A 22054-nucleotide genomic window follows, 5' to 3' on the forward strand; every position below is an offset into this window, starting at 1 on the left:
GTTTCAATTAACCAAACATCTCAGGAATGGTCGAACTGAGAATGTACAAGACTACACTTCATTTACACTCATACATATCATCCTCATTCATCCTCTGAAGAATTATCTTAACGGTAGTTACCGGAGGCTAAACAGGAAAAAAAAAAGCCCTTATGGCGAGCAGACACCTAACCCTTAATAGAGATGTATCGCGCCGCGCCTAGATTAATCAAACCAAGCAATACTATCATCCGCTGGTACTATGATCCCAAGAACCTCCTCGCCTCCCTTCTATCCTCTGAAGAAAGAAGCGACAAAAGAAGAAAAAAAGAAGAAAGAGAAAAAAGAACAGAAGACAACAGTCTGTCTCTCGCCAGTCCAGTTCTCTCCAGAATTAACTGGCTTCTTACAAGATTATCATGAAGATATGAGAGACAGACACGACAACAAAACATCACATTCCATACCGACCATCCCAACCCCACTTTCCTGCCGACCGAGATAGCTCTGGGACACAACGTCTCAGAACGATCCAGCCAAACTCATTTTCTCTAATTTTCTAACCAAATTAAATTAAATGTAACAAGTGCAGGCCCCAAATCGCCTCCGGTATCCTTTCCTTAAGAGAGGACGATCCCCTAAACAAAGGATTACAGCCCACTCTAGGCTGAAAGGGAGCGCGTCACTGAAGATAGGCTTATTAGCACATCGTTCTGCCGGGTCCCTACCGCTAAAACCCTCCACTGGATCGGAACGCAATCCAAACTTCACCAAACGAATCAACGCCATCTCCTATTAATAACCTGCCAGTATAATAGAATCACCCAGCAGCAAAGGACGCAAGTCCGTATACTGCGAAAAGTAGGAGGATATTGCACCCTCCGACATCCTTCCGTTCTAGTAGTGAGGATTTACTGCAGCTTGTAAGTGCAGTAGTGTCCGGGTGACTAAATCTCTTAGTCCTCACCTGGACGTCTATCGTGCTTATATAAACAGTGATATAACCTTAAATATAGCTAATTAATTCGTAAATAACTAGATTCAGCCGGCGCCAAATGAAAACATCAAACATAATTGAGATCGTAAATCAAACATAAAACATCAAAACATAAAATTTGTACGCGTAACTTTCGAGATAGTCAGTCTATTGCAACGCAACCCACCAGGTTGGTATAGTGGTGAACACGTATTCGCAAATCAGCTATTTCGAAGTCGAGAGTTCCAACATTCAAATCCTAGTAAAGGCAGTTACTTTTATACGGATTTGAATACTAGATCGTGAATACCGGTGTTCTTTGGTGGTTGGGTTTCAATTAACCACACATCTCAGAAATGGTCGACCTGAGACTGTACAAGACTACACTTCACTTACACTCATATATAGCATCTTCTGAAGTAAGACCTGACGGTGATTCCCGGAAGCTAAACAAAAAAAAGTCTGTTGCAACGTAACGCGGTTCGTTTAAAACAGGATAACTCTTAAAGTGAATCGGCGAATCGAGTAAAACGATTTATCATCGACGTCGAAAGAGGAGAGAATATTGCTGATATTAGTCAGCGAAACCAGTCAATGTTAAATCTTATCGGGGTAGATCAAACAAATATTAGAACAGAAATCCATTGATGCAATAAGATTTTACTTAAAATGTAGTTAACTTTATTTTTTTCTTCATTTCACCAGGACGTGAAACCCCTTCACGCAAAGTTTAATGGAAACCGGAAAAAGATACGTAATCCTATGCTACTGTAAATTTGATATTTCGTAAAGATAAGCTGAATGTTTATCAGCTATTTTGCCGTCATCTTTGATCAATTTAAACAATTTATCGATAATTAAATCTTCAAAGAATGTCTCATGCTCCACATCTCCTACTGCGTAGTACTTTCAAAGAGGGATTATGCATTTATTGTCTGACACGAAAGAAAAACTAAATTGGCTAAAACATGTTTTCAGAGAAAATGGTGAGGCGATTGTGAAGCAATCGATCATTCCAAACAGTCAGAGAAGGAAAAATAATCGGTAGGAAATTTATAGAAACAGAAGATTTCGCACGTTTAAGGTTACAAAGGGGTAGAATTCTTTTAAACAGTCGGTCGTTAGATCTTAAACGCGCCACAAATTATAGGGATAGGTGGTAGAGTTCTTTTAGGAATTTTGAGCCCGTTTAAGAGTGACTCTCCCTTTAGATTTTGAAGGCAAACTATTTTTCTGAAATATTGCAATACTGCTGATAGGTAACGTGCCGCTTTGGTTCTAGGGAGAATTACCTCGATATATTGAGGGAATGTGTGCCCGATGACAGCCAGTCCTGCTGAAAGAAGTTTGAATTAAATTAAATTAATAGCTTCAAAAATTATTACTTTATTTTGTACTTATTTATTATTTTTATATGCAGGTGTTCAATTGTTAACGTTTTAGCTTTACTATTATTTAATAAATTTATTACTTGTTTATAGAACTTTTTGTTTACAGAAATCACTTTTACTTTTTTATTTATTAATTTCAAATTTTGAGAAGCTGCTCTGATCAAGATTTTCTTTGATTATTCCAGGAAAATGCTGGAGTAGTTCTCATTCCTATTGGCAAATTAGTACAGTTACCGTTCCAGATGTGATCTCTGCAATGTATTATTTTATACCCATCTAGATAGAATACTTATTTACTTTGCCCTGTTTCGAAGTCCTCCAGCGGGTAGATCGTTCATTTCTCATTATATACCCTATTCCCTAATTCTGATCTCTTCCTTCCTGGTAGTGTTTTGTGGGTTTAGCCACACTATGACTGAATCGGTTCAAAGAATATACGGGGAATTATTGGGTCTTTGTTGTAGGTTCGGTTTGATTATATTTATGGATCTCTCCAGGTACTCTCCTCGCTATCTGTAGACATAAAAGGCAGAACTAAGGCATATATCTACAGCTGACGGACCGCCTAAGGAACGATCTACCATGATGATAAAACGTTTATTTTGTTTTTTAGTCCAAATTAACCGAATGAAGTTATCAATTTTTAAGCCAAACAGTTGACAAATTTTTATTTCACTAAACCCTGAAATAAAAATATCTTTATGTCTAAAACTTGTTTGCCAATATGTGTAGCTTTCGTCGAGTGATTTTCAATGTTTCAATAAGTGAACTTTAATAAACTTCTCTGCCATCAATTCTTCAATAGAAGCGGTATAATTTACAATCGTTCCGTCCGTAAAATCATTTCCATCATAGTTTACTTCAGTTAATCGATTTTGTGTCAACTCATTAGTAAGTCTATAACCTAACTGTTCTAAAATTTGACTGTTTCAGGCACGACATTACACTATGACTATATATCACCCGGTCGGTACATGCAAGATGGGACCCGATACAGATAAAACAGCCGTTGTAGATCCAAGATTACGAGTAAGGGGTGTCGAAGGATTAAGAGTCGCAGACGCATCGATAATGCCGTTAATTGTCAGTGGAAATACAAACGCTCCGGTAATAATGATAGGAGAAAAGGTATCGGATATGATCAAAGAAGACTGGAGTAACGCAGGTAATACTGATGAACAAGAAATGGATAATCAACAAGACGAGTACGATGAGGATCAACAACAGATCGCAAGAGACGAAGAAACAACAGAACGTTTCGAAGGGAATGCGAGCGACGAAGACGAAGAACGGCAGGAAGAAATATACGAAGAACTAGAAAATATAGAAGAACAAGTGGAAAAATATCAACCAGAAGAAGACTACGAAGAAGAAAATGAACTACAAAATTACAAGGAAGGAAATGAAAAACCGGAACAAAGTTACACAAATGGAACAAAATTCCACCAAAAAGAAACAAAAAGAATAGAAAATGAAGAATTACAGTACAACAAAACACCCAAAGAAAATGAAGAAATAATAGAAAAAAAATCGGAGAAAATACAAAAGATACCGACAGTAAAACATGAAATTAAAGAATACAAAAAGATTGAAAATTATAATAATTATTATTTCAACTACAACAATATGTTTTATTACTTTGACCCTTATAGGTATTACCATCCAAATACGTATTATGTCCCTTATAATAATTACTATTCCTACGATTATTATGATGATTTCAATAATAATCATTATGCTTTTTTTTATAATTTATAATAAAATGTATAATTACCGTTGGATTCACCATACGGTATAAAATATAAGACATTGTAGACTGTAAACGATTTAACTTTTTCTTTTTTTTTTACTCGTTCATAAGACGAGCACCAAACTATTTCTTCTGGTATGAGAAATAACTCTTTCTACATCTAATAATTACTGTAATTCCCATTAAAAAAAAAGGAACAAAGAAACAAAACTACTCAGTCTGAATTTTAAATAAAAATTATACAAAGCACACTGATAAACAAACTAGTCGAAATCCGCAAGGTACAATTGATTACCGTATACAAAATTTTACTTCATTATATATTCCGCAATTGCTGTTCACTGAAATTCTTTCTTTTTCCAAAAAGCTTCAACTTTTTTTTTATTGAAAATTATTTTCTTGTTGTTACCTCACATCTCCGATACGTAAATAATTTATTTTTGCGTATCAGCTTGAATAATCACTTAACACATAAGCATACAAAAGCTTCAAGAGTTTGTTGTCTTCTTCCTTTACAACTTCAAACTGCAGAATTATTAGCAAATCTGTCTCTTAAAAAACTGAGATTTTTCCCACGCATATTCTTATGAAAGTCAATTTATAGTTCCTACATTAGCGTTGTTTCAGTGTAATTCTTGTGAAAATTGCTGCTGGCGAATTTTTAATTGGCGGAAATTGTCTCTGCAGCACCGGCTTCTCAGTATAAAAAAAAGATACAACGCACCGCATACGAAGGCTACTCGTACGTACCTGAAAATGGTTTTTCAAAAAAAAACTTTGGTTAATTTTGAAAACACTGATTTACTGTTAATTAAAAAAAAAAACTTTTCACATTTTTCCTAATGAAGAAGGGTTATGGATCACAAAATCATGGAAGTTTAATTTTTTCTATATATCTTGAATTTCATCTATTTTTTACAAATTTTAATCGTGAGATGAATAGTTGAATATAGCGGATTAGCGATGAGAACAATAATTATTGTTATATTTGGTATAACAATTGGTATATTTGGTATGATTATATTTCATACCGATTAAAATATACTTCGGATGCAGTCGCGGGAGAGATATATTCTTTTCTTACCGTATAATGTTTAACCTCCACTGCGAACTGATAAAAGCAGTCTAGTACAACGAAATAGCCGACGTATATCTTAGCCAATTTTGACTGTTCTCTTAAGCCTTCGTTGCCGTAAACAATCACTGTTATTTAAAATACCATAACTCATTTTTTCTATATTGTTTGACGTAAAGTTTTATATTAATTTCACGGATATTGTATTTTTAATTCATAATCACGATATAATTCACCGTTAAATAAATGTCATTTTATACCTGTGAACCCTTTAAACTATTGTGACAAACGGAATCGAAAGGACATTTCTGTAATCGATCGAATACCAGAGAATTTTTGTATATATAGGCTAACTAAAAATAACTCTGCTTTAGAATGCGTAAACGTATACTAGGATAATGTAACCGATTATGGTCCTGAATAATGTTATCAAATATCGTACACATTGCACTACTTGTACGAACATTTTTATGTATCTATAATTATTTTTTAGCATGAAGACTATAATGTAATATATTAATAAAACTGATTATTTTTTTTTTATTCGTTCAGATTATTTATTTCCTGCCACCAGTGTATACAAATAAGTTGTACAAATAACCTATAAATGTAGTAAATCTATAATTTATATAACTTGAACTACCATAGTTGAGAATAAAACTGATAAAAAAAATAGCTTCGTAATAACGGCAGAAAATTTACATCGGTCTATTTTTATTCTTCAACCTTCTTTTTCCAATTGGAAAAAAGGTTGGAAAAAGGTTTGTTTTTGAACTAATGAAATTTTATTTCATAACTGAAATTTGACTACATAAACTTAAAAAAATAAATAAAAAAGTTTTTTAATACACCGCTCTTAAATTAAACGCGCTAAAAGGTAAAAAATAATTTTAAAACGGTATCTCAGAACGGAATGGAGTACACGTGCACCCCACTCTTTAGGCCATTCATCACGGATATGAAAAATTAGCAAAAACATAAAATTTTTAATTTGGTATGAGTTTCACATAATCTTACATATCACCATCAAAGCTTGTTATCAAATCCAATCTGAGATACCGACCTAAAATTATTTTTTAGATTTTCATGCTTTTAATTTAAAAGTGGTGTTTTAAAAATCTTTTTTTACTAATTTTGCGATTTTCGTCCGAAAATTCGGATCCGGTTAAAAAGTACTAAATTTTCCCAAAACTTCGGTCGCTACTGTTCAGAATTTCTACTGCATACAACTGTATAGAATACTGTACACTGAATCTCTACTGTATACTGTACAAAATTAGGACAACTGTATAACTTAATATATCTCACTTGTTTATTATAAAACTAATAACGTGTTATCATTTAGCTCCAGTCGGTTGTTATAGTAGGTAGAGTCCCACGTTTTGATAAAATTATGTATTTCAGTCGTGTGCGAATTTTAGATCCAAACTTACCGAAACAGGCTAGATTATCTTTCACTAAGAAAACTTCTTACGCTAAGAAAATATGCATGCAAACGAGGTTGCATAAGTTCAAGGGGGATTTTTTTCACTTAGCTACCTAGGGGCATCTTAGCGACTTGAAAATGTTGCTAAAATGTGTTGTCATCAGGAGAAAACCTGTATGCAAGATTCCAGAGCGAATGGATAAGCGTAAGTGCTTCAAAATTCGACTGAAAGATTCCGTACCGTGAATCTCACATGCACAGTCCAAGAGCGAGTTAATAAAAGAGTGGTAAATACACCTAAAAGAAGTAAAATAATTTGACGAATTATTAAATTAATTCGATTTTTACGACCGTGTAAAACGCGTAAAATATTTATAACAGCCTTTCCTATTAACCTCATAACTAATCATTGTTCGTAACCGATCGTGGTCGTTTCCGTAGAAACGGGTTTCCATTTATATAGGCTGTTTTTCAAGTAACAATTATTTCAATCAAAAACGTTTATTTTATTTAAAAATGCTGCTTAAAATTTTTCTCCTGTTTAACAAAGATTAAAAGGTAATCAAAAGTGATGTTTCCTTCAGATTTTCTTAATCGTTTTGAAAAAATTTCAATAACGAAATGAAAGTAGTAAGGTTTAACACAAAACCGAACAGAAAATAAAATAAGACCACCCTCAAATTTCACCGTTATTTTGAAGCGAGTTAAACTCAACATCGCAAAGATATATGTCCGGTATCGATATGGCCCTTAAGTAATGCAAAAAAAAAAATATGATTGTGTATACTATTTTACGGTAATGGAATGTGGAGGATTAAGAAGACAACAAATAGAAAAATTAGATATATTATTACAAGTCACGATGATCACATGATTTATGTTAGGGAATAAAAATACAATATTTGAAAAGTTGAAATAAAATACTTTTTCACAAATTATCTACAAACGATGTATTACTTAAAAAAATAAGCATCTACTAAGTCGATGTAAAAAATTAAACTACTCGGTCACGCATTAAGAAAAACTCTACGATTGGTTATTAAATTTTGATTAAAGCCAGTTTTTTAAACAATCAAATGTATCCGTCCGGAATCTTATAAATGAAAGAATAATCGAAATATACGGTTTAAACTGCTCAGTTTCTCAATTCGTACTTCGAATCTTATTTTCTGTTAAGTTTATTTATAATAAATAGAAAGAACGAGTATTTTGTGTAGACTACATTAAAAGGAGAAAATTATTTTAATTCTCTCGGGATACGTACGGTAGAAGAAAATCCCTAATGGATGCATGCGAATCCCTAACGACCGACGGATGAATGGATTCATAGTAAGTATCCAATTAATTTTGATCGACCGTCAGTTTTGTTCGCTAAGAGAATGGATCTTTATAATTTTTTCTACGCTGATTTCTAAACATAAAATAAATTTCTGTATCCGAGTAGACGACGATATCGATTCGATGACCGAGATGATATCATCTACATTACACCTCGTGATATATTTTGCTCGATCTTTCGTAATTTTGAGCGATTCCACCGCACAAAGACTTTTATCATGATCTGTCATAAGGAATAGATCTCTTGCCGGTGTAATTCGTGTTTCTTTATGATCTACGGATAACATTTTTTGGGATAGTTTTTCCCCCCGAACACGACACACTCTTAGATCATCGTACAGAAAAAATCGGATACATTTCTGTTTGTTTATTTATTTCCAAAATTATATAAGCTATAAATTTACAAATAAACACGATCTTCATAAATTTAAATTCTCAAGTAATAATAATCTAATACAAATAATGTCTTCGTGAAAATAAAAACAATAATTTACATTTACTTCTATCGCCTCGAACAAGCACGATGATTTCGTTAGCACTCGACACTCACAGAAATGCTTTTGCCACAACTCGTAAACTTATGGGTGTACATCGTCGTTTTCCAATACGTTTATCAAGCATCGTTCTGATATCAATTTTTGATGAAATATTATATATTATATTCTTAAATCTAACCTAAATTTGTACGCACGTAATTTCAAAATTATATAAACCGTTCCGTTCATTTTAATTTAAAAAAATAAAATTTTCATGAACATCAAGATTATTTTTAACATCGTTTGAAGAAGTGAATTAATAAAATTCAGACCAAAGATTTTTGATAACCATCATTAAACGGATCGGTTGATTTCAAAATTCCAAGTACTGAAGAAAACAGACCGTATTTATTATACTTTTTCTTCCTGCTATTAACAATAAGGAATTCAGATGGGTTATTACTTAAAATATTCACCGCCTTAATCGTTTCATCAGTAGGTACAATATTAAGTTTACTGGCAACCTAAGCAAATATTCAGATATGCATAAGTGTGTGTGTGTGTGTGTGTGTGTGTGTGTGTGTGTGTGTGTGTGTGTGTGTGTGTGTGTGTGTGTGTGTGTGTGTGTGTGTGTGTGTGTGTGTGTGTGTGTGTGTGTGTGTGTGTGTGTGTGTGTGTGTGCGCGCGCGTTTTATTAGACATAAAATATAAAAGTTAGGGATCATATATAAAAATAAATAAGTTTTATATTAAAAACAATTATACAAAATTTACCAGATTTATGCAAATACATTTTTTATGGTTTTATAGTGACATGAGTTTGTAAAAAATTTATTCGGATACGTAATATCACAAGGTCAAAAAGGTTGGATATCATCTTTATTAAAAAAGTCAGATATTTTGTTTATTATATAGACATACGAGTAATAAGCATGCTGCACCTGTATATGTATAGTCGTTCGTATAGGAGTCACGACATAGTGAGAGGTGATTCTTCCATAATAATGGAAATAATAATTCAGGGAGCTTTTTTATTAAAAAGAAGACATTATTTATATATATATACATACATAAAACTATATTTTTATGATAAAAAAATAATAAAATACTCTATAATTTAAACGAAATTGTGGTATAACATTGCATAAATACAAGTAACTCATAGTACAAATACAAATATGCGTATTACGATGACACAAGGCGTTCGTCTCCTCTACTTGACAAACACACAGACTTATTTCAATATAACTTCTTGTTACCACATAACACCACTAATCTTCCCCGACTTCAGAATGTACAGAATAAAAAAAAAAGAAAATCAGTCGGTAAATACTCCCGACATTCAAGTTTTTGTAACATATGAGATTAAATTTTTCAAACGCCGTAAATCGCTATACAAAAAAAAAATAAAATGCTTTCTTTTTTAATAACTAGTTACTTCTCTATAATTCATGTTACCTTTTTACCCTTAAGGAAATCAGAACGGAGTTTTTGAAAAAAATCATTTTTACGCTAAAATAATTTGGCTACATTAAAAAAAGAATTTATCATATACCGTGAGAAGAAATATTTTAATACTTAGCTTTTTTCTCAGAAAAATTTGAAAGAGTTTTTATTTTAAGATTTAAATATAATTTTGGAGAAAATATGGTCCTACACGTTAAACTAGATTAACTTGTATATTTAGAAATTTTCATTTCAATATCGAAAATCAAACAATAAGATTGCGCCCTTTGAAACGGTACGAGTTAGACTGGCTGTAGATATTCTATTTATCGTACAATTCGGCTGAAATTTAGCGTGCGTGCCTAAACAAGTTACAGAAATATATTTAAAATTTCAGATTTTTTTTTGCACACAAATAAAAGGGTGTGTTCTTTTAAATTAAACCTCTATTTTCAATAGTTTTTGAAATTTACTGTATAACGAAACAATTATCACTAAATTTGTACACACACGCGCGCACGTAGTGGTAATTGTTTCGTTATGCAATAATTTCCAATTTTCTGAGTAAGTGCACATAAAAATGTAAGTTCGGATAAGCCGGAAATGAGGATCGCCACAGTTCGTAAAACTAAGTTTGTAATATTAGGTTCACTTTCTCTACCCACATTATTAAAATAACAGTTTATGATTATATAGTACGATTTTTTTTTTAATAACTAATTTTGACTAGGAAAAGTAAAACAATTAGTAGATCTTAAATCGATAGAAAGTACTATTAATAAAAAAAAAGTAAACATTATTATAAGTAACGGTAAGGCGAGACATGAGTTACATCCGTAGGCTTTTTACTAGACAGTAACAAAAGGGGCGAGTAAAAATACTGGGTCATTGTTCGACTACCTGCATTTACATGCCCTAATTAGAAACGAACACCTCTGTTGGTTAACTCGATGCCCGCCCGCCTGCTCTCCCTTTAATACATTAAATCCAAGTACTACTGAAACAGAAACGGCAACTTATCGATTTAAATTGTGACATCTTTCAGTAGCAAAAAAGGTCGTGTCCTCGTGACCCACTTTTTTCTAATGCTCCTCCTGCAATGAGAAATAACAGTTCTGAGTTCGCTTAAAATACTAAGCAAACAAAACGGTAACTAATAATAAATTAGAAAATCTACATCATGGCTGAACGGTAACAAGTTTTTGAAAACCCATCATTGTATTTGATGCGCCTAATACCAAATAATATTTTAATGAAGCACATTTTTCTTATAGGTAATTTATTTAAGTACTGGAATATTATTTGCAAGCGATTGTCGAATCGTCATTCGTAGAATTCGACATGAAGACCATTATCGTGTAGCTCAAATCAATCAACAGCGTTTTCAAACGCATATTTGTAGCTTTCGGAGTATCATATCGTCTGAAGAATTTCGTATACATTTATATACACCGTCCACGAACTACGTCCTTAATCTGTAGATCTACTAATGCGACCCTAAGGGGAATAAGGATTGACCAGCGGCTTCGTGAATAAGCCAAATTCATATTAAAAAAAAGTACTAATAGTAACTACTAATAGTAAATAGTAAATAGTACTAATAGTAAAAGTACTAACAATCCATAAATATTCTTTGCCGACCATAGTCGACGTCCTTTGCATTTACTAAATGTAACTGCGCGATATATAATTTCAAACTACAAAATTATTTTGAAGAGAAAGTCCATCAGGTCGACAGCGCACGATGTGGGGAACATTCAAAATTTTTTCACCTAAATCAGGGAAAATATAAGCGATCAAAATTTCAAGAAGATGGTGCCATTAATCGTAGAGTACTGCAATAAATCTCCTCAAATAACACTTACCGACTAGTCTGATATCGAATTGGTAATATATGAAGTTACGATTTTAGATATCCCCGTGAACATCAGCAACTTTATTTTTCTCAAGTTATTTAAAAATTAAATAACATGTAGAAAAACCACCAACATCTACAAAAATAAAACATCCGGTGAAATGTTAAGATTACGAATTGAAGTCAAGCAGAACGCTCACAAAACAGATTAAATTTGTAAGCACGTTCAAAGGTCACCATTTAAAAAGATATTTTGAAAAATAAGACTAAAAGAGTCTTTTCTGTTTTTACTCCAAAATGTTTTTTTTACGTTATGTATTTCGTATTTTTAATTGCTCGTGTATAGTTATAATTTATAAATATAAGCGATAATGCTTATATTGGACCTCTCTCAGGTAAATTTGGAAGACCTATGTTTTTTTTAATAAAATCGACGCAGACTGATTACAGGCAGCGACATCAATGTCTAGTAATACTGGCAACGTTGTACTAAGTAAACAGATGTTTAAACATAACCAATTACTAACACATAACATAAAACAAACATTGTGGGGGAAAAACAGAAAAGGACCGACTTTTTTATTTTTTTTGCAATCAAAAGCGTTTCTTTCCCTCTTTATTATTATTATTATTTTGGCTGGAAAGGCGAAAACAACACATAAAACGATGTACGGGCCAAAAGTTATTCCTCAAACTATTAATTAATAATATTTCTTATTCTGAAAAATCTGATAATAAATTATAAATGTGACTAAACCAGTAAATATGCTCTAGTAAGTACAATAAAAGTTATTTTTAATCGAAGTTTTTAAAAAGAATTTAAATTTAATACCAAATTATTTATTTTATGTGTAAAACAATGTATTTGTTAGTAATCAACACGATAAAAAAGTAATAAACCTTATATTAAACAACGTTCTGAAACTATTAAAAGTGACAGGAAGGATACAAACGCAATGGATAAATAAATAGCACAACGCGCACATAATAGTATAGCATGAAAATAATTACGTAACGGTCGATATGGTAAATTTAAGGCTTACTTTCACTCGAGAAATTCAACATATTTCGCTAAATGCAATATACAACCGATACTAAAGAAAAAACTATACCAATATTTACCCGTGAACTTGAAAGTAAGTATTCCAGAATACTAGTGTGAGCCCTACATTAAATCTGCTTTAAAAAGAATTTCAAAGTCGAGAATACATCCTGGATTTCTAAGACTTGTCATCGATTAAACCTTACTACCAGTCCATCGTTTCAAAAAATAATAAATCTCTTTCAACATTTCAACGTACGGTTTTATTTTTAAATTCGTTAATAAAATTAATTATTTAAACAGACGTTTGCAATAAAAATTTAACATAACTGTATTACTTGCGTTGTATTTTCTGCTGATGGGTTTTCCATTGTGTATTCGCTGAAAGGTTTTAACCGCAACAACTCTCTTCCTAGTAAAGAGTCGTACGTGATGTTAGTTTATTACGTAACATTTTAGCCTGCAGCATACAGTAACATTACGACAGTATTAACTATGATAATAGTATATTTTTGGCAATGCCGAAAACAAAACAAATTAAATTATTATGTGTTTTTAGTACTAACAATATTTACATTTTCTATTTTGGTTACAGTAGTGTTTACTGTAGGGTAATTTCCTACCGTAATTTGTAGGTAATAATGTAAGTATTAGAAAGATGATTTAGTTGTAAATTAATCTTAGCATAAATTTTTATTACAAATTTTATACTTGTGTTTAATTAGGTTATTTAAGATAAGTTATACTTTATTTATTTCCACTTCTAGACTGATATAAACAGAGTGACGTAAGAAATGTTCTGTAACGGATCATCAAACAACAGAGAATAAAAAGACATACACGACTACCCTGTCGCGTGCATGATCAGCGAGGATGAACAGTTGTGCCGTCCGCAACGTACACTAAGCTGATAATTTGAGCCTATGAAGTAGAACAGTGATCCAAATAACGCGGCTGCTGCACGGCGTGAATAATAGTCCCATTAACCACCACGTATTTACATAGTGCAACAGCTACACTTCCGGCGCCATTTCTAGAACACCATGATATAAATTGGAATTGCGAGGACAAAAGTTTTGAGCGGGAGTCGCATCACGTGCATAAAAGAGTTAATTTGACTCGATGTACCTAGAAATCGCATCGCGCGTGTTCCGCGACACCATATCACGTGCATAAAAGGGGCATGCGCAATGCGTGCGGTATACTCACGTTCCGAGACTAGAGCTAGCGTAATCAAACTCAGTAGGCTCTATTTACTAACACCTCGGATAAGTACCACACTCATAAGTTACGTTCTTATTGATCACTGTTTCACATTTTCTTTATTATATGTACTTACATCTATAATTTTCCATTCGTTCTTTTTTTATAATTTTGTTAATATAATAATTATATTATATTTAATTAACTTAAATTTCTTATTTTAGACGGTTTTGGTTTTAACCTACGTAATTATTTATTTATTTACTTTATTATCTTAGGTAGTACAAATTGAAAATCGGTAAAAATCAATAGTTATCAAAGGTTTTTTATTTCTTACTCGAAAAATTCCATCGATTCCTACAAAAACAAGTTGAAAATGACGAAAGAGCTCACCGATGTTTCAGAATTTACTGTACTAGAATCAGAAACGAGAAGAGGGAGGAAAATTAAACAAACTAGGCAAGAAAAGAAAACGCGATCCATCTGAATTAAAGGAATGCGATGAATTATTTAAAACGGTAATTCTACAAAAGGAACATAACTTTTTCCACGGTAATAAACCGCTAACTTTGAATAAAGTATTGACGGTAGAAAACGAAGAATAGATTTTACTAATTAAAGAAGAACCCTTCATAAACTTTAAAATTCATTACATTTTCAATTTTTATCTAGAAATCGTAAAAGTATGATCACTGACAGAGAAGACATTCTTAATGTGGTGGAGGGGGAGAATATACTTCAGGGTAAAATAAATAGTGAAGGATAACAATATTTTATCATAAACCTAGATTAATGAAAATTAACCAAAAAAAACTATAAAAGCTTTATGCGATAATACAATTAAATCAGCCAAGTAGACTTTCTTAAATAAAAGTGGCCTTAGCACCGAATTAAAATCTAATTTCAACAAAGGCTCATCGTTTTCGCATCGGAAGTGATTTCGGTTTCGTTGAATACTAGTTTTTAATTTTTTTAGGCGAAAAAACTTCCGGTAACTATCACCTGAAAATTGACGGTAAAGTTTTCCAAAATCGGTTTCAAAAAGTAATAATCTGTTATCAAAAGAAAGCGGAACAGTTACAGACAATGTAGTGTACCACAGTGTCCAATCGAGCGTATTTTTAATACCTCTTGGCATAAAAATGATACTATTTCTTGGCATAGCGTCAAATGTATACCGTTTGATGCAAAACTGATTAAATCAGAATCGATAGAAATTCTGAGAGATCAAAAAAAAATTTGATTGGAAAAAATAGCCAGACAATATTTATATTCAACGGCTTCCTCCTTACCTTTACATTTTTAACGCCGTTGAGGTGATATGCAGCCAGGTCAAAGCGTATAGACAATAAAAGTTTTAAAATGAGCTAAGTAAAGCATCTGTTTCAAAAAGTAATCGATAGAATTACAGCTGAGAGCGGGTACAAAAATTGTATCCGTCACGTTATGCAAGAATATAAAGAAATATGTGAAATGAACAGCAGTACCGATATAGTATTTGTAGACAAAACGGTGATGAGTCGATTCAACGATACGATGTATATTGAAACGACGTATCGATTCAACGGATGATTGTGATAGGAAGGAATCGAGCTGTTACATATAGTAACAAATGTTTTTAAATTCCATATCAAAAATTTATACAAATTTAATCTACAATACCTATAAATGATTATAAATGTATAATACAATTTCATTTATAATTATATGGTAAAATGAAAAAATCGCGTAACTGTAAAATAATAACAGTAAAAATAATAATAATAATAATACTAACAGTTTGTAAAAATAATATGTATTGATTAACAGTTAAATCCTAGCGCACAGTTAATTTTAGAATCGGCAACATTTTAGTAATTATGCGAAATAAAAATTTTGCAATGTAAATAAATATAACAATGTTATCTTTGTAGATATTTGATGAGCCAATAATGTCGTCATTAAAACACTTTATCGATATAAAATATTTGATAAAATACGAAAATATTTAATTTCTATTAAAAAAAGTACTATTGCAGTTGCATCGTTACAATACCGTATATATTAGTCTGTTAAAAGACCGGTATTCTCCATTAGGTAACAGATGTTATACATAGTATGAAATATTTATACAAATACTTAAATTTCCGTTCAGATGTTAAGACTGATTGTTTTTGATAAAACCGGATTAATTTTTTACCTGATTTAAATAGATAATTTATTCAATATATACGTAACAACAAATCTACTTACAAGCAACGATTAAAATTTCAAATGAACATAAAGTAAATCAAAGTAGGTATACATAAAATTACAGTGCTATATCCACGTTCTACGTACAATACATCTATACGTACGCATATGAAATAATATAATGTTATATTAATTGTATATTTATATATCAAGGCTACATAAATTTATACAGGTGATCAATTCAAGATGGCCGACATTGGGATCTTAGAAACTATACGTTTTATGAGAAATTTTAAATGAGGAACCTATTCTAGTATTTTCCCTACATTAAAAATACAGTATTATCATTTTTGAAATCTTCGCCCTTTTTTTCAATACGGAGGCCTTCATTACTTCGATGGTATTTTACGGAGATACAGGATGACAATTGTAGAATCAAATATGATGGCTATCATGTCAAACAATTCCAAAGTTCGTAACGGCTAGATTTAATGAAGAATGCCCAAGAATAAGAATGACTTAAAATACCATTTACTACCCAGAGATGCACTAAAAACATGAAGTTTCTATTCGAAATAATGAAGTTGGCCGCCATATTGGAAAAAGGTGAAGATTTCAAAAATGGTAATACTGTTTTTTTAATGTACGGAAAAATCAACGGAAGGTTCCCCATTTAAAGTTTAAATGGGGAACCTATAGTTTCATCTTGAGTTAATCACTTTGTGTATGAGCTACGTAGACCAAAATAACTGAAGATACAGGATGCAAAAAAAAAATACAGATAAAATATTATAATATTATTTAATATGATTTAAAGACTAGTTTTTCGCCGAAGGCTGGTCTGAATAGGTTCGCTCATAGCAAAATAATGAACTTAATCATCCTTAGCTTGGTTAACACTTAAAACATTTCAAAATTTTTCAGTATTGAAAAGGAAAGATAAATAAATGACTATGCCTCCTCATTTTTTAAAATATCTATTTAAAAAAAAGTTTATGTTTTTTAAAGAAACTTAAGTAAATAGAAAATGTGCTTCTACCCCGATCATCACTAATGTTTTCCAATTTCCTGAATACAGATAGAAAGCTGAAATATGGCGTAGTTTTACCGAAGAGGGTCTTTACGAAAATTTATCGTTATTTTTATTAAAAAATCTAACCGCTTAAACCTTAAAAATTAAAAAAGTCTTAGAAACTTAAAGCTCGGCAGGAACGCTCGATTAGATAAAAAGCTAACCCACCGGGTTGGTCTAGTGGTGAACGTGTCTTCCCAAATCAGCTGATTTGGAGGTCGAGAGTTCCAGCGTTCAAGTCCTAGTAAAGTCGGTTATTTTTATACGGATTTGAATACTAGATCGTGGATACCGTGTTCTTTGGCGGTTGGGTTTCAATTAACCGCACATCTCAGGAACGGTCGAACTCAGACTGTACAAGACTACATCATTTACACTCATACATATCATCCTCACTCATCCTCTGAAGTATTATCTGAAAGGAAATTACCGGAGGCTAAACAGGAAAAAGAAAGAGATATAAAGCTACTGCTAACAAAGGATTTTTTCTCACTCGTCCCAAAAGGATGAAAGGAATAGCTGCAAACCGTTTTTTTTTTAAATATAAAAAACCTTTTGCCGATAAATTATGAATTAAATTAGAAATCGATTCAGGTAGTAATTCTAACAGGGTTACAAAAAATTGGGATTCCTCTTTAAATAACTGTTAAAAGTGTGAAAAAGGATATCCATGGATTCCCTAATTCTCGTGGATATATTTAACACGTTGAATAGAAACTAACAACCTCTAACTACAACAATCTATTAAAAAGAATTTCGGTATTTCTCTTTAAACCAACCTTAATAAGAAACTCAGTAAACAAGTTCGTGTGTTCAGTCTTGTTTAAAAGATATTAACTCGCTAGACATTCTGCTGAAGTATAATTAGTTGAAGTATAATGCTACAGCGGGAATTAAAAAATAATGTTCGAAACAAAATTAAACGGATTATTAATAATTCGTAATAGAATTATTAGTAAAAGTTCAATCTAATTTGGCTGAAGTATGATTGGACTGGTTTTTTTTTTCGATGTAACCACTGTGGATCTCGCGAAACCTTTATTTTGCCTTATTTTGTTGTTTTATTTTTTCCGATTTTCCTCCATCATTTCATCATTCCGTTTCTTCCTTTTTTCTGACCACTATATCTCAAATCAAGGTGTTTTCATTTTGGCTTGGAAACCTACTTTTTTTATTGTTTTGATTAAAACTTAACGTGTATTGGATTTCTTTTTCAGAAATCGATTTTTCTCTTAAGTTTTTGATGACGTATGGTAACCAAATTAATTTAATGTTTTTAAATAATTCGAATATTTTCTTTCTATCCATTTTTCCACGCTCGAAAGATATCCTCAACATTAATCTTTTCTTTCTTTTCGAATAGGAAAGTTTTTCAGTTTTTTTGTATATTTCGGAATTATTTTTTACTAACCTAGTTTCGCTCTGTTTCGTAATTCCTAAAATTCTCCTCTCTTTTTTCTACTTCTCCTTTACAATTTAGGTTTAAATATTCCGATCCGTCAAGAAGTTCGAATTTAATTAGTTGATTATCGTCTCATTTTTGCCGTTATATAAAGGCATCTTTCGTTGTAGTTCTCTTTATTCATTCCTTACGATTTCTCTATTTTATCGATTCTTTCGTGGATCACCATTTAAATAATGTCAACTAATCGCTAATTCTATGAGGCAAGGGTTTCAGTTTTTCTATTCTATAATACCTTCATACTAGAGTATACAATAATTTTATTTTTTAAACAATCACTTAATTAATTTGAGTAACTGATTATTTCATTTTAAATAAAAGATAACGCGGTTTCACACTCGTAACTGCAGCTATAAATTTACGTGTTTCACGCATATTTTGCAGTTATGCGGCTACTTCAAGCAAATCAGCGATGCGTGAATTTATCCAAATGCATAATATGTAGTCACTACTTGTAATAGGATTTGTATTATAATAGTAACGTTTATTCGTGCACTCTTACGGTTATAATATCGTAAATAATATAAAGAATAACATTTCCTTATAAAAAAAGTATTATATAATCTAATAAGCAAAAGAACATGCTCAAAAAAAAGTTTCATCATCCGAAACCGTAGACTGATTATTAATAATTAAACGGTACACCATCGAGTGGCAATTGTTAATTTTTATGGCACACAAGTTCGTCCGTTAATAAATAATTCATAATCTGGTAGTAATTTATACTCTACTCAAATTGAAGAAGTGGCCTTCTACCGCATAAATCTTAATCAGGTACGCTTTGCTAACGCTATCTAACCCGCAACAGCAGCTGACATTAGCAAAAGTGAGTTTAAAACCGCTTTCAGGCTGATATTCATATGTAAATCGCATTCAGTTCGGCCAAGACTACGTTTTTGTTACCTCTAACTTTAGTAGGGGTAAAACTGTTTTCAACGTGAAATTAACTCCCAAGCGGATGAAACTTTGCGTACATGGAGAATAACTATATTAGATTAATTAAATATTCCGTAAAATATTTTAATAATCTAATTTAATAATATAAAATGTGTTACTTTTTTCGCGCTTGAGGGTTAGAAGAGAAGGAAAGTGTTTTTAATAAATATGTCAAAAATTTCGCTTTTGAAAAAAAAGCATGCGTTTTTTTTGCAAAATCATGAAATAAATAACAAAACAAAGGTGATGAAGTGAAACATAAAGGTGGAAAATGGGGAATAAATATTAAGACAAGGAACTTAATATACCAAAAGCGGGACAAGTATTTTTTTTAAAAAAGTTTTTTTAAAATTAAAACGGAGGGAAGTAAAGTAAATTTCAAAAGAAGACTGGTGCAAGCAAGCAGAACTTTCATACGACAAAAATAAGTCTGCTAATATAAGATATAGAGCTAAGAATAACACATTTTAAAATATATTTCTGTGGAGAGAAGCTATTTGCAGTAGCGAAATACCACCGATAGCAAAAGCAGACGGAATATAAACTACAGATCTCTGAAAAGTGGTGTTATAGTAGAATGTCGAAAGTAGATCGATGAAATTCGAAATGATTAGGTTTTTATGAAAAAAATGAAGTTAAACATTTATGGCAAAATCTTTTAAATAGATCTAATCTACATCAGTAGACAAATAATGCTAATAACGATCCGGGTCATTTATTTCGATAAAAGGGTTTGTAGAAAATAAAAACTGTAGAGGAGACAGAGATTGAAAAACAAAAAAAGATAATTGAGGATATCTGATATGGTAATTACACTAGAGGTTATAAGCTCAGCGCAAGACAGAAAGGAATAAAGAAAAGGTTGAACCCACCAAATGACAGACGATTCATAAAAGGAAAAAATCAAACAACCTTTAATCTTATTTTAAATTACGACCAAAAATAGACGAAAATATGACTTTTAAAATTACATCCTTATTTTATCAAAATCAAAATCTCACCCGTAAAGCCGATTTTCTGCAGAGTAAGTAAAGACAGAAAATTCTTCTTTAATACTGAAGGCTTTCGAAAACGAGCAAGTAAAACCATAAATATTTACTATACTCCGTCAATCTGAAAACAAATCCAGTTTCTATTTTTCATACTTACTTTTCGGTATTTTTAAAGGTAAGAGTAAATCCCTTAAAGGTAAGTAAGTCCCTTAAAGGTAAGAGTAAATCGATTAATTTATTATTTTGCATCTTCTTTGTAAAAAAAAATGAGGCTTAAAGAAACCTATTTTTAGAGGCACGAATGAGGACGTGCATGAAAAAAAATTATTTAGGTAAATCTTTACCGTATAGAAATAAAATAAAACGAACGACTTTTATATGCATTAAAAAAGCAAACGAGACATTTTTCTTGAATAGCGGAAATTTCCGACTTATAAAAAAAATAATTTGCTCCTTCTTCACGTATAATAGCAATAGACATTTTTATAGTAATTCAGTTTCCAAAATATAAGTATCTTTTAACATGTAGGCCTGCGCAAATTTTCATTAACCTCCGGGTTTATATCTTACACTAATGAAATTTTGGATACTTTTCTTACAAGTTACTAAGTTCCGTGTTATAAAATTACGTATATTACTCGTCAAAGTTTATTAAGCGTAAACACATAGACGGATAACAGTTTTAGCTGGAGTATTTGAAGTAGTTTAGTTACTGCTAGTAGTACGGTAGAGTGGATAGTGTACTGCAAAATTACTTGACGTAGTCGAATATAGCAAGAAGCCAGTCCCGGTCCAGCAATCTATCGCCATCCTGAGCGTCAACTGAGCCTTCTAAACTTTGAAGAGTAATACCTTCCGGTAAAAAAATTCCTTTCTCTAATTAATTCTTCTAATCATCGACGTTTTATTAGTGTTTATTAATTATTGTAGTCGCGTTAAATCTTTATCGATGAGTTTGAACCTGTATAACGCTTCATAATAACGGAAAAAATACAGTCTTATTTTACTTTCCAATTAATTTTCGTTTACCGATGCGATTTAAATTATGCATACTAAAATTTGTATTAAAAATATGTACGATAAGTTACGAAAAGTGCGCTTTTTAAACTTTCTTTTAACCTTACTCGATTTTACGTCCGTGAAAAACATGAGCGTAAAATACAAAAAGTTTTTAAAATATGTGCAAAGCCTAATAATAATTTTTTTACATTTTTTATTATTTTTGCTCATTTTGAAATTTTTGCGACCGATTGTTTTCCAGTTAACGCCCATTTTTCAAAAAATAGATATTTGTCAGAAATATTTATTTAAAAACAAAAACCGGTATCTTCGTTTTTAGATGAACCGATAAAGGAGATGTAAAAGAATGAAAAACTATTATTATGTCATGGATGAATCGATATCGGTAAATAAAATTGTGATTTTTATATTTCGTTCCAGACTCTCGCAAGGTGGTTATAGCT

General features: G+C 31.6%; 2 protein-coding genes across 2 annotated transcripts in view; one reads left to right on the forward strand and one right to left on the reverse strand.

The window, feature by feature from the left end:
• The window catches only part of Flo2 (flotillin-2), a 390302-nt gene that overhangs the window by 177535 nt on the left and 190713 nt on the right, over positions 1-22054 (reverse strand). The window lies entirely within an intron of this gene.
• LOC142322661 (uncharacterized) overlaps positions 1-22054 on the forward strand; it is a 139773-nt gene that overhangs the window by 60957 nt on the left and 56762 nt on the right. Inside the window, exon 9 of the mRNA XM_075361738.1 lies at positions 3280-3830. Within this exon, the coding sequence (XP_075217853.1) occupies positions 3280-3830 (551 nt within the window). The remainder of the gene's footprint in view (positions 1-3279; positions 3831-22054) is intronic.

This window comes from Lycorma delicatula, chromosome 4 (genome assembly GCF_047948215.1).
Source record: "Lycorma delicatula isolate Av1 chromosome 4, ASM4794821v1, whole genome shotgun sequence".
In the NCBI taxonomy this organism is placed as follows: Eukaryota; Metazoa; Arthropoda; class Insecta; order Hemiptera; family Fulgoridae; genus Lycorma; species Lycorma delicatula.